The following is a 14,188-nucleotide window of genomic DNA, read 5'->3' as shown; positions in this document are numbered from 1 at the left end:
GCTGGCTCTGCCCGAGCATCCCTCCTCTGCCCGGCTGCAGACCAGAGGCAAACCCGCAGGAGAACCCTATTTACTCACAGGTTTCTCTGGGCAAAGCCGGAGCACCTCAGCCGCCCCCAACACCTCACGGTGCTGCTCCTGCCGAGGTGTGGGGCTATGGCTGGGTCTGAAGCTACCTGCTGACCCTCGGGGGGAAAAGGGGGTGTTCTGGTCTGTCTCTGCCCCTTGTCTGTTAGTAAGGCACATGCAATACATAGGAACAATATTTTTATTCATTTGCATGATTTTTTTTGTTGATTTTTATGGGGTTTACAGAGATGAAAAGTTTTAAATTAGCAATTTTTTTATTATTATTTAGGAGGTATCATGTGTCATAAAACTGTTGGGCAAGTGTGTGACCTTACGTGTAGCAAATACATAAAAATAGTGATATAACCCCCCGAGCCATAGTTTATAAACCCTGCCATGTCGTAATGTATAGTGCAATCTGTTATTGAAAAAATGCATAAATTAAAAAGTTCGTTTATAAATCAGCACCAATATATCTCTAATAAGATTACATTACATAAATTATTTTTTAAAAAGTTCATACCTCACTTTATTATTTTCTATTTATTCAAATGGGCTTTGAAAAACGAATAAAAAGCAAATTGAATGAGCTTTAAAAAATTATTTTCTGTTCAAGTTTTCTGTTTGTTTTCAAAGTAACGCCTGCTTCTTTAGATCCAACACAACAATATGAAGACAACGTTTAAAGGCTTCCAGAGTGACAGCACCATGCACTGTACTAATAATATAATATCTCTATGAACTATACATAAATTTATATATTATCAGCACCAACACACCGCACGAAGGACATGCAGGAAGAGTCTGTTTCACATTACATCGTTCATTCAAGTAAGCTGAAAAATATAATGATTTCTTTTTTGTACAAACCACATCAGCATAAACAACAATCTATCACCAAAATTAATAAGATAATTCTTTGGTGTGCTCTGTACTGTTACAGGGAAGTCAAAAAAAAAAGGGAAAAAAAAAGGGTGATGTCAGAAAATAAATTAATTTGACTGTACAAAATAATCGCGTTCACATACACGTTATTAACAATGACAAGACGACATCCACCATTCACGGCACACAAAACACATTTCCACAAGCCCTGGGGGAGGGGAGGGAGGCTGTCGCTTCTTCTCTCAGGGTCTCTGAGGAGGAATTAGTGCTCTTTACTTCATTTGCGCCCCGCTCCCTGCTCAAGGGCTCTGGGCTGGGGTGTCCCCGCAGCCCTCGGCTGCAGGGCTGGGCTCTTGGCAGGTCTGGGGAGGCTGGCACCCCGAGCCCAGCCTGTGTCCCCACCCCTGGCTTCCTTCCCAGCAGCTCTGGTCCCCACCTCCCAGGTGACTCTGCCGGGCCACTTCAGGGGGATGGTGAAAAGCACACAGGCATCAGCTCGGTTGGAGACATGAAATAATATACATAAAAATAATAATAAAAAGATAATCCCTCTGTGCCTGCCCCCTACTCTGGGACTCGTCAGGCCCGGGGGGCTGCTCCCCCTCCCAACCCCCAGAGGGCTGGAGGGAGCATGAGGCAAAATCTTCATCTGAGAGACGAACTTAAAAAAAAATAATAATAATCAGAGTAATAATAACACCAACCCCAAGGAAAGCAAAATTCGCAGAGTTTTCGTGTGTTGTTTTTAGGGAAAAAAAATCAAAAATGTATCACAGTATCACAGTTGTCAAATAGCAGCGTGTTTCTTTGATTCTCTGGCTACGTTCTAGGAGCCATACAAGTACAAACCGTGGAGGAGTGAAAAAGGAGTCCTGCATCTTTTGTCTTTCCTTTCGTAAATCGTTTGCACAATGTTACGGCTAAGGGTGAAAGAAAGGCTGGAGAGAAAATGCCGGGTGCAGGTGGGACCCCCCGACTCGGGAGAGAAACCCTCAATTACAAAGGAGCTGAACTGCAAGAGAGGTGGGGAAATGCATTTATTTAATTTTATTTTAAGGGATGTGCAACCTGTCCCTGGCTAGCCGGAGCTTTAGCAGGTGCTGCTTTACAGTCAAGAAGCTGCTGCTGACCTGGGGCTTTACCCAGGCCAAAGAGGAGGCGCTGGGGTGGCAGCTAAGGTACTTAGGAGCCATTCCAGAGATTGGCTGGGCTCTGCCTGTTTGCAGCCTTCACCAGCTTAATTTTGTTAAGAGCAATGGGCAAGGGCAGAGTGGAAGATGGGCATCTCCATTGACACCGTCCCCCTGCAAAATTGTGTGGTTCGGGTGACTGGGATGGCCCAGCCTGGCGTTATTAATGCTTTTATTTACCAAAAAAAAAAAAAAAAAAAAAAAGGTCCGAGTCTCTTTAATTAAATTAGTTACCATACAAACACCATAGGGTTTCGTACATGGAATAAATAGCGCGAGTCAAACCTGATGGCACTTCCACGGCAGCCCCCCGTGCCAGGTGGCTGCCTCTGCGGCCCGGGCCAGTGCGGTGGGGCCGGGGCCGCCGGCAGCTTGGCACGGCTCGGCACGGCCCTAGGGAGCAGTTCTGCCTCCCGAGGTCCTGTGGGGCTCATCCTCCTCGGATGCCGGGGAGGTGCCGCGGCTGGAGGGGGTGCGGGGCCGGCGGGGAGCGCCCCCGGCCTGGCAGACGTACCACTCGCTGAGGTCGGTGACCGGCGGGGAGAGCGCGGCCCGGCGGCCGCGGGGCGGCTCGGCGGCCGGGTCTGCCTCGGGGGGCAGCGGGCCGTCGGGGGGCCCCGCCGCCGCGTAGCTCTGGGAGCCCGGCGGCGGGGAGGGCGGCGGGGACTTGCAGTGGATCTTCATGTGCTTCCGCAGGGAGCTGGGATGCGTGTAGGACTTGTCGCAGCCGCGGATCTTGCAGTAGTAGGGCTTGTCCGAGGTGTGGACGTGGGAATGCTTCTTGCGGTCGCTGCTGTTGGCGAACTTCCTCTCGCAGCCGTCGAACTCGCACTTGAAGGGCTTCTCCCCTGCGGGGACACAGGGGACACACGGCACCGTCACCGGCCCTGCCCGCAGCCCCTCCGCAGCGCGGCCTGCGGGGCGAGCGGCGAGGGTAAACATCCCCCTTCCCTCCTTTTCCTCCCTTGCCCTTCTTTCCTCCCCCTTCGCGACAGTCGTGACATGCCCGAGGTTTCCGACTTTCCCCCCGTGTTTTGCTGCCTGTCACACGTCGCTGGCAGCCGTCAGGCCCCGAGTCCCGGGCTGGCGGCGGCAGGGCCCCCCCGGCCTTGTTTGCCCTCTGCGGCGCTCCCCTCGCACACGAGAATCCTTCATTACCGCTCTAATGACCGAGCCCAAACAAAACCTCTCAATGCCTTTGCCTGCGAGGGCTGGCGTTTGCCGGCAGCCTGGCTCGCCTGGCACATCTCCTGCGTAATCCTTTCCCAATGGGCACTGCGCTGGAGGAATAATTAGTTTGGGGAAAATAAAAGTAACACCTGTTTAAGCATCCCGACACAAAGGAGGGAGCACCCCTCAGCCCGGACTGGGAACCTGCAAGTTGGGGGGACCAACCCAGAGATCGGTGATGAGGGCAGCGTAGCTGCTCACCCTGGGCAAATTTGGGTCTAAACGTATGCGGATGATCTACTTTGAAGAGTTTTTACACATTGCTTAACAGTTAAAGGGGTTGTGAAAATCAGCCCGGGGCGGTTAGCCTGGCGTAGCTTTCTCACACACACTCGTCTCCTGTAGCACACCCTGGAACACATATGTTCTGCTACTTATAGACATGTCCTTCCCCATAGCTCCCGAGCAGACCCTTCCTCATAGATCCCGAACGGGGCTGGGTAAATGCCTCTTGCTGAGACACCAGAGGAAAAAGAAAAAAGTGGCAGATCCCTGTACGGAAACTTCTTACAGCGAGTTTTTCTCACTGCCGTGCTACACGGGAGTCCAGCACGGACAGACCTGCACTGATAATCTTTGTCATTACTATCGCTATTCTTGAGTCCCTTTAGACGTGGCTGATGTGCATTTTCAGATGGGATTTGCTCTGAGGGCTCAGAAATAACAACCCAGCAGCTCTCTCGGTGGACGTTTTCTCCTTACTAGCAAGCGATTTTTACTGCTCCTCCCCTTTGTAAGATCGTATCGCGTTTATTATTTAGTAAAATAATAATGAAACTAAGAAAACTATTTTTATTTTTAGAAGCAATTTCTTGGTTGTTACTATAGAAACATACACCTCCACAGCTTATTTATGCATCAATTTGTTCAATTTCAATCGGCTCACCTACCACCAATGTGGTAGTGCTAGAAAGTGCAAGGTTTATACTAAAAAAAAAAAAAAGGAGAAAAAAAAATTAAATTGTGCCTCGTGTGTTTTAAGTGCATGAAAACCTCGCACACCCCTGAGACAAGCTTCCAGTCACTTCGTTTGTTCATTAATTACTATTAATTTTTCTGGGAAAACAAAGAAAAATCTCCTGGAGGTTTTGGGCAGTTTCTAACTGTGTTACCCCAAGGCTGAAGGCTCACACATCCTGCTGCTGGCCGTGACCGGCAGAGCCCGAAGCCCTCTGAGGAATGCTCCAACCAGCTGGACCAAACCGTGTCCACTCCCTCAGGGTTTTAGGGAAGTGCCTTTCCACTCGGGTTCACGTGTGGGCAGCCTCCCCAGACTCCAGATCACGACGATCAAATTCCCCATAAGTCCAGGACTGGCGAAGGTCCCAGTGTGTCCCCGTTGCGCTGACGAGGGCACCACGTCAGAGTTTAACCATTTGTAGGTGGTTTCAACCCACGGAAGGGGGCGAGATGCCGGGTGCCATCCCCTCACTCCTCCTGGCAGTAGCAGTGCGGGTGGAGGGGAGAGGCACAGATGGGGCTTGGGATCACTTTTTTGGAAGGTCTAGGAATCGCTGGAAGGAAGCCTGACCATTCTGAGCATCGTCCTTGGCAAGGGGAAAGCAAGATTGCAGAAGGGACTAGGTCCCAATTCCCCCTGGAGTGCACCGGGTTTGGGAACAGTGATTTGTCCCCAAAACAGGGCAGTAGCTGCAGAGCTTGCCATGCAGCTCCCCGGTGGATGCTTCTGAGAAAAAAGGAAAAAAAAAAAAAAGAAAACAAAAAAAAAAAAAAAAAAGAAAACAAAAACAAAACAAAAAGGGAGAAAAAGGTCCCAAACAACAAACGCTTCCTGAATTACTGAAATATTCTTCTTCCTCAAGAATTACCAGAAACATGCAAAATCGCCTAATGATACGATTATGGAGTTATTATTTCCCCCCACCCCGGGCATGCCAAATGCCCATAATATATGAATAGTCTGTAAATCTCTCCTGCTCCCAGGCTGCACATGCCTAAGTTAAAGCCGAAGTGGCAAAATGACGCTAATTTATCTGATAGGAACGGGCAGAAAGTTTAGGATCCCTTGTCCACTCGAAGGCGTGGGGAGAAATACGTAGGGAAAGGCTCCTGTCGCCTTTGCCCTCCCATGGGCAGAGCTGTCATTCGAGGTGGGATATTGCACCCCACCCCGAGGGCTGCTTTGGTGCAACGACCCCTTGTGCGTGGATAGAGCCTTTCTTCGTGGGTTCACGCACAGACATCCTCCCGGGGACTACGGGCAGTCCCAAGCTGAAAACTTCTCCAAATTTTCATTGCAAGAAGCCACGTCCCACGCATTGCCTCGGGGCAATGCTCGACCTCATCTAAGAGCTGCGAACTGTGCCTGATACGCATTCGGGTTTTGGTGGGGGGCTCTTTTTCCCGACTGAATTTCTCTGCCTCCACGCAAGCCTCTCCCGGACTTCTTCCCACCTCCCTCCCGCCTGCCCCTTGGAGCTGAGATGGGTAAGGAGTTGAGGAGCCCAGAAAAGTCTGCGGTGAACTTTAGTTTTTCGAATAGATGACAAAACCGCGGGCCTCCAGCTAACTCATTCCGCGGTGCCGTTAACACAACAACAACAAAAAGCGTCAGACCTTACCCCCTCCTCTCCCCCGGAGAAATCTCCCCCCACACACCATCCCTGGCTCGGGGTGTAGAGCACTAGGCACCCTCAGGGCTCCGCTGCTACACATGGGCTCGTGCCTGACATATTCTGGAGATAAAAATCTATAATCCTTTCAGCCATGGGCCATTTGGTTTTACATCGGAACAACACGTTGTACGGTCGCCGCTTTTCTCTTCCCGAGCAGCAAACAATAAATCAAGAAAGCAATTACGGCAACTCCACTTCCTTAAGTATCCTCCAAGGAATAATATTTGTCTGCCACTATAAATCCCGGCTTCGTTCGTTTTCGGCAGTATTTTACACCCAGATGGAAATGCGTATTTCGGGAGTGGCGAGCAATGAGGAGAAAGTGGGGGGGGGGGGGGGGTGGGGGGAATCCAAACCAAACAAAAAAACAAAACAAAAAAAAAAAACCACCAAAACCAAACCCAGAAAAATAAAACTCTACAAGCATCAAAGACACCCCAAACCCTTCCAGGGGCCCCCGCCTGTCCCCCGAGGCATTCTCCGGGGGTGCCGCTCCCTCCTCCCGTACCCCGCCGAGCAGTCGGGGCGACTTTGAAGTTTGCTTCTCAGATCCACAAAGGGAGGGAAGCGTCCTCCGGTGAGAGCCTTCCCCCGCCTCGCTCCCTGCTTCCCGATTCCGCGGGCACTGCCGCAGGCTGCAGCAGCCCAGGCAGCACCCGGAGCCTCGGGACCGGCGTCACTCCGGTAGCCCGGCGGCACGGGCAGCCCCGGCAGTTCAGCCCTCAGCATCCCCCGTAGTTCCGCAACATCGGTAGCCCAGGCCGGGGGGCACGGCCGGCAGCATCGCTGGTCCCGCTAGCAGGGACAGTCCCGGAGCGGGGGGAGCCCCAGGAGCGCTGGTCACAGGGCCAGTCCGGTCGTGCCGGTAGCACCGGCAGCCCCGAGCCCCGCCACCGCCGCCCGCAGCGCAGGGGAACTGCGCCCCCAAGAGCCCCCGCGGCCCCATCTCCGTCGGGCCAAGCGTCACCCGCCCGGCTCCGTCCCCGCCGACAGAAGCGGCAGGAAGGGCAGAACCGCCGTCCTCCGGCGTGGCGGGGGGACGGGGCAAAGCACAGCGCCTCCCAGATGCGGGGTGAGCGCCCCGGGGTGCCCCGGACAAGGGCGGCGGGAGCAAGGAAGGGCGAGCGCTCATCCTCTCCTCGCTCTTCCGCAGGGGCTGCTGCTCATCTTCTCCCGGCTCCGCGTTATTTATTAATCGGTGTATTTATCCAGTGCTGCCGGGGTGCGGGAGGTGGGTAGCGGAGGGGGTGGGGGTGGGGAGGGAGCTGCCCAAGGTGAAGGGGGGGCTGGAGGGGGGGGACGCGACACGTGTGTGCAGGGCAGAGGGGCCGGGTGCGTGTACGTAGCTGTGTGTGCGTGGCCCGTGTGCTGCCGAATTACTTATTCATGAAAAAGTCACATGTTCGGCGGTGCGTAGGAGAGGAGGAAAAGAGGAGGAAAGGGGAGAAAAAAAATAAAGGAAGGAAACCCTTGCGGGGAGGGGGGGTGGGGGTGGGAAGAACAACCCACCTGTATGAGTCCGCTTGTGGATCTTGAGGTTTTCAGAGCGAGCGAAGACCTTCCCGCAGCCGGGGAAGGGGCAAGGGAAGGGCTTCTCTCCCGTGTGTACTCGGATGTGGTTGATGAGTTTGTATTTCGCTTTGAAGGGCTTGCCTTCACGGGGACACTCCTCCCAGTAGCACACGTGGCTGCTCTGCTCGGGCCCACCGACGTGCTCCACGGTGACATGGCTCACCAGCTCCTGCATCGTGCTGAAAGTTTTGGAGCAAGGCTTCCTAGCGCCCGGTGGCGGCGGTGGAGGTGGAGGAGGCGGCTCCCGGTCGATCCACTTGCAGATCAGCTCTTGCTTGATGGGCTGTCGCATGTATCGCAGGAAGGCCCCGGCCGCCGCCGCCGCCGCCGCGGCCCCGACGTGGGCATGGTGGTGGTGGTGGTGATGGTGGTGGTGGTGGGGATGGGGGTGGTGCGGGTGCCCGTGCCCGGCCGCCGCCAGGTTGAGGTTGACGGAGCCGTAGCCTTGCAGCGCCGAGGAGGAAGAGGAGGCGGCGGCGGCCCCGTAGTGCGCCTCGGCGCGCCCGTAGAGCTCCCCGGCGGCGGCGGCCGCCAGCCCCAGACGCATCTGCCCGTTGAGCGGCGGGTGGCGGCCGGCGGGCGCGCCCTGCTCGCCGGGCGGCGGCGGCGGGAAGGCGGCGTGCGCCCCGTCGGTCGCGCCGTAGGTGCCGGCGGCCGAGATGAAGACGCCGTGCGGTGGCGGGTGCGGAAGGTGGGGGGAGCCGGCGGGCGGGTGCTGCTCGCCCAGCGCCCCGTGCACGGCGGCGGCGGCGGGCAGCTCCCGCCGCAGGAGAAAGTCCCGGCCCGCCGCCTCCCCCGACGGGTATCCCGGGAGGGCGGCGGCGGGCGGCGCGTAGGCGGCGGCGGTGGTGGCGGCGGCGGCGGTGGCGGAGGCGGCGGCGGTGGTGGTGGTGGCGGCGGGCGCGGCGAAGGCGGCGGCGGTGAGCGCCTCGGGCGTGAGCTTGAGGGCGGCAGGGCTGCGCCATGTGCTCGGGTCCGAGCGGCGTGAGGGCGCCGCCGGGGTCGCCGCCCGCGTCCCCGGGGTGGAGGTGGGCCGCGTGGTGGGGGTGGACGTGGTGGTTCCCCAGCCCCGGGAAGCCTGTCATGTTCTGGTGAGGATGGGGCTGAGCCGCTGCCAAATCCGCTAATCTCAGTGTCGGGTTCCTCTTGCTCAAAGGGGGCTCCATAACGACACAGCCAAGCCCATCTACGCTCGCTGTTGTTATTTTTTTCCCTTTACCCGCCTTCAAAAACATGTATATATTAAGCGGCTCTTTAACTTCTTTTGTCTGCGCTCCGAGCCCCGCGCATCCCTGGCCCCGCTCTGCCCGCCCGCGATTGGCAGAGCCCTCACCACACTTCGGCGGCGCGCTGGGGAATACGGCTCGGACACCGCGCCGGAGGGATTGGACGGATGGCGATGATTGGCAGCGGCCGGGGCCCCGCGATTGGCTCCCTTTCAGGCCGCCGGCGCAGCGGGGATCCGCCCCCGCCGCCCCCCCGGGCCCCCCCCGCGCCGCCCCCCGAAGTTGCACTCGCAAAACTTCGCGCGGGGCCCGACGGGGCGCACCCGGCGCCTCCCCCGCCGCCCCCCGCCGGCAGCACCGGGCAGCAGCAGCTGCCTCTGCTCCCCAGGCACCGGACGGGGCGCCCTGCTCAGGTGCTCCGCCGTGTTTACGTTCGCGGGGCCGTGGGGTTTCTCTCCTCGCCTGGCGGTGCGGCTGCTGCCCGGCTCTGTGCTCAGCTTCCTTGTCTTTTTAAATTTTTTTGGAGGGCCACGTTCATTCATGGATGAGGCGGGAAAGCGCTCCCTCCTGCAACAATGTGCGCAACCCCACGCCCACGCGAGGCCGAGCCTGTGTGTACTCATGCCCAAGGCACCGCTAGGAGAAGGCGGCCAAAGTTTCCCTGAAAAGAAGACGGCGGGGGTTGGGATTCCTTTCCTTTAGAAAATAAACGAGTGAACGGGGAGGGGAGGAGGAGGGGGGCAAGTGGCACATGTTAGAGCCAAGTTTTGGCTCTCGCTGCCGCTTTGGGGCTCCCTCCTCCCGCAGCGGCTTCCCGGGGCATCCCGTGGGGAGAACCACCCCACGCCCCTCGGCGGTCCCACAGCCGTAGCCCAGGCAGCTGCATCCCCTCCAGCCCTCATTCAGCAGCGGCGAAATAGAGATGAAACCCCCGCAGCGTTACTGGCCCCGAGCATAAATGCTCCTCGACTCTTTCGGATGTCGGAACGGTAGGGTGGGAAACGGGGGAGTCTCCGGCTGGCGTGTGTCGGCCCTGAGCTGCTGCCCCAGACGAAAAGGCAGGAAAAGAGGGAGCTCTCCTGAAAGGGGGCAGAGGTAGAGACCGGGCGGGGACAGCGATGGGACCGCCCCTGGGGTGCGGGGTGTACTGGTCCTCGAAAGCGAAGCTCTTTGTGGAGCGCCGAAACTGGCCCTTCGGTACAAAGGATGCTGCCCTTTGAGGGGGTTGACTAGGCAAGGCCGGGATTTCCCTGCGAGCCAAAAGGGGAAAGGAGCATTGTCGTGACTTTTCTGTGGGAGGAGAAGTAGCTTTTACTGATATGTCATCTGCTTTCTTTAGGCAGTTGGTGCCCCTAGGAATGCCTTGAGCTCCCGGGCTCCTGGAAAGTGCAGGCAAGCTGCCTGCCCTTCCCTGCCTGCGAGGCAGCCAGGGACTCTCCTCCGCCTCTCCAGGAGAGGAAACGGGGCAGGGGACGCCAGCGGACCCACACGCACCTCCGGCTCTCCCCGGCCACCGAATCCCCTTGACGAAACTACATCTGTGCGTCTTGGCCGCTTCCCTGTGCCAAGCCACGTTCAAAGGAAGCCCCGTGCTGCTGGTCCGGCATTTCCTGGGCCAGGCTCCAGGCTCCCCCTCCTCTGCCTCTCGCGGGGGTAAAACTCGCAGGATTTGGCCCACGGCTGCCAAAAGGGGGGCGAGAGGCTCTAGGGGGAGCTCAAGGGGGAGAGAGACCCGCCGGTTCCTTCCCCTCTCCCCCCCACCGGAGACGAGCCAATGCTCCCGGCTCGTGTGGCCGCCGTGGGGGTTTCAGTGATGCTGCAAGGCAAGGAATGGAAATAAATGATCCCCGGGTTTTAAAAGCGGCTGCTCGATGGTTTTATTGCACAGTAAAAACTTCACGCAAAGTAGCCATACGTCTGTACGGGTATTTATATACATGTATTTTTCACACGTCCATCCATATAGTGCCCTCCTTCCTCCCCAAATTCTGGGTGCCTTGCTGGAGCAAGGTCCAGAGATGGAATGGTTTGGTGGGAGATGCTGTGGAGATGAACAAGTATTACAGCTCCGTGGAACCTTCTGCACGCCTCCTTGTCCCTCTGCTGTTAAGCGCAGGTGATGTGTATCTGTCATCGATTTAATATGTCTTAATTCAAATATAAACCCCGATCAATTTCTTTTTATGAGAGGCCATAAAAAAATGGAATTATTTTATAGCTGGCTAATAGGCAGCTGACCTGTGACTGAGGGAAGGGAGGGGTTGATGGAGACTCACGTGGAAATTCGCTCATTTTTAGGACTGGCTGCAAACGCCGGGCAGAGAAGGTGGCTGCCCGCGCAGGGACAATTTTGGACGCTGCCATCTCCAAAAGAGCCATGAAGAATTTAAAGCCCATTAACTCACCGACACCAGCTCAGGCCCAGGCTGCCGCTGCCCCCGGGCTGCAGCAGAGGGGAGGCGTGCTGTGCTGCCCCACAGCCCCCCACAACCCGACAGCGCCCGTCGGGGGTCGGAACGCGCCCCGCTCCCGCGGCGGAGCCGGCTGCAGAGCCCTCCCGCAGGGCTCCGCTCGCCGGCAAACCTGCCAAGGGACATCGGGGGAGGCTGCAGAGGCGGGGTGAAAGCCTGGAAGCCTTCACATTTATTTCGCAAAGCTTCCTCTATAAACTGAGCTCGGGCTATCGGCTTTAGGAGGTGTTTAACCGTAAAACGCTGTGCTGTGAGCTGCATTATGTAAATGTATGCTAATGATCATGAACACCATTTACAAACAATCGTCTTTAATGCACGTCTTATTGATAGTTAGGGAGCGGGGAGCAATATTTTATAAGGTGTAAAACATTCTTCCGGGGAACCATTAGAAAGGGAGCGCGATTGGCGCTTTCCCCGGGAAGAGCTGCAAGACTCCCCAAATACGCTAGGAAAGCCTACCCTCCTCCCGGGCCGTCGCGGGTGGCTTTCCACGCCCGTGGGGCTGCTCTGCGGCGGGGGGAGCCTGTGGCGCCGTGCCCTGCCCGAACGTGCGCCGTCGGAGGTGGAGTCCGCCCGCAGCGGGAGGGAGCGCCCCGAGCCACAGCCCCGTGGGGACCCGCACGGGCAGGACGGACCCACGGCACCCTGCCCACCGTCCCGTCAGGGGGATTGCACGGAGGCGCCGGGACCTCGGCCGAGAGCGGGAGGCTGCCCAGAGGCACGAAAGAGTGTCGATATGGCAGTGAGACTCCCCACCCCTTCCCTGTGGAGGGGCTCAGCGGATGGATAACGTACACTCTTGAAAATTAAACTTCTCCTGTGCCAAATATCGTCGCTTCGTGCGTCCAGGCGGGAACCTGAGGTTGACACGAGGATCCGGGGCTAGTGGCGGTCGGGGCCGAGACCCGCCGCACCTCTGGGACAGGGATTTAGGAGCATAAGTTTCGGAGCTGTCGTGTTCAGAGCGCACATCGCCAGGGAAAGAGGGGCCATCCCCTTTGGGGTTTGCTTAGTTAGGGATAAAATAAGGAAAAAAAATCCTTCTATATCTATCTATCTATCTATCTATCTATCTATCTATCTATCTATCTATCTACCTACCTACCTACCTACCTACCTACCTACCTACCCATATATAGAAAGAAAGAAAGAGATAAAGAGAGAGGCGGTCTCAGGAAACCCAGGCCAAATTTTGCTCTGCTCTCTCTCTCTCTCTTTCCCACTTCCCCTCTCTCTGAACGTCACCGTTGGAAGAAGCTGTTGAGATAAATCAAATAGTGACACTTTGACGGCTTTACTTGTATAAGCAATATGGTTACCATATGGCATTGTTATTTATGAATGACAGCATAAATTGTATTACAAAGTCCATCGCGCTTTATTGGGACGCTTCTCCCCTGCCTCTAACGTTTATATGGGCATCTCCAGATGGAAAAAGGTGCATCTAATAAAGGCGGGCAGTGCTGCGGCAGACCCATTTCGGGGGGCGTTGTGCCGGGTCTGTGCTGCCCGCAGGATGAGCGGCGCAGTGGGGCAGGGCGTGCAAAATACGCAGCGCTGCGCGTCCCTCAGCCGCAGCTGGGCAGGGCAGAGGCACCGGCTGCCGCTCGGCCGAGGTTCCCGTCCTGGAAAAAAGTGCTACACTGCTCCTGGCCCCCGCCGTCTCACGGCATTGCCGCCGAGAGCGGGGTTTTATACATACATATATATATATAAGTGCAACTGAAGGAACAATAAATATTAATGGCACGAAAGCGGGGTGCTTCTTCCTTCTGTCCCTGCCTAGTGTATTTTTCCCTTTTCTTTCTTTCTTTCTTTCTTTCTTTCTTTCTTTCTTTCTTTCTTTCTTTCTTTCTTTCTTTCTTTCTTTCTTTCTTTCTGCGTTTAAAAGTTACAGCTTTGGCTGAGATTTTCATTATTTCCCCTACTTCTTTTACATTACTCTGTCGGTAGAGCCTGACAAAGAACTTTTGTCTCGAAGTGTGTGTTTTACAGAGGGAGGCTAGAGGACAACACATGTGGTCTTCACGGGTCATAGGTCGAACGGCCTAGAAGTGGCTCGGATCGGCACCATCAAAGGTAACCTGCAACTTAATATCCTGTTGATGAGCTTGTTGAATTTATGAGTGTCTGTGATACAGACAACGGTGCAAGTGATGCTGCTCAACTGGCCTCTTCTCACCAGGCTACGGGCCGGCCACACTCCCCTCCTCGCCCCGCGCCTCGTCCCCTTACTGCGTTGGAAGGCTGAATTTTGGGGGAAGAACACCCTCTTCCCCCTTTCCCTCTCTCTCTCACATGCACACACACCCGTCTCCGGTGAGTCCTTCCGCCTCTTTTTCACGACGAGGCCGTCGCCAGCCGCATCCTCCCGTGGGCAGAGCCCCCGGCCCCACCGCAGCCTGCGCCCCCACTGCGGCACCCACGGCTGCCAGGGAGCGGGGGATGGAGAAAGGGGGCGCGGAGCCTCCCCAGAGAGCGGTGACACCTCTCGGGAAAAGGGTCAGAAGGAGAAGGCGATGTATACAGTTCAGGGGAAACAAGAAATTGCTCTCCCCTCGTCCCGCCTCCCCCCCCTCCACACCCCTCTCCAGCTCCCTTCGCATCACCAGCCCGTAAGAACAAGACAAGAGCAGTTTTAAAGAGAATTTCGGAAAACTTACAGAGACTGGAAAGCTTTCCCGGGGAAGCTGACGTTTGCTCTGTAGGTCTGGCACCTCCAGAAACCTGTTGAAAAACTTCTTTCAATAAAACAGTTTACCACCGACTTGAGGTGACTGCTTGCTTTCCTCCCCGAAAGCTGCCATGAGCCGCAGGCTGTGTTCGTGGCGGTGGCCCGACAAGGGAGTGCGGGGCTGGCCGCCGGTGCCTCTGCCCCCCTCCCTTCTTCCCTTCCTCCCTCGCTC

General features: G+C 56.4%; 1 protein-coding gene across 1 annotated transcript; it reads right to left on the bottom strand.

Annotated features, from left to right (window-relative positions):
• Positions 1-2,345: 2,345 nt before the first annotated feature.
• ZIC5 (Zic family member 5) lies at positions 2,346-8,817 on the bottom strand. Its single transcript, XM_036393892.2, is given in 5 exon segments — positions 2,346-2,992; positions 7,520-7,903; positions 7,988-8,372; positions 8,439-8,537; positions 8,539-8,817. Coding segments are annotated over 5 exon segments (1,602 nt in total). The 3' UTR covers positions 2,346-2,537.
• Positions 8,818-14,188: the final 5,371 nt, after the last annotated feature.

This window comes from Molothrus ater, chromosome 2 (assembly GCF_012460135.2).
Source record: "Molothrus ater isolate BHLD 08-10-18 breed brown headed cowbird chromosome 2, BPBGC_Mater_1.1, whole genome shotgun sequence".
NCBI classification, from domain to species: domain Eukaryota; kingdom Metazoa; phylum Chordata; class Aves; order Passeriformes; family Icteridae; genus Molothrus; species Molothrus ater.
The sequence above is the reverse complement of the archived record's forward strand: the minus strand, read 5'-3'. Positions and strand labels throughout refer to the sequence as shown.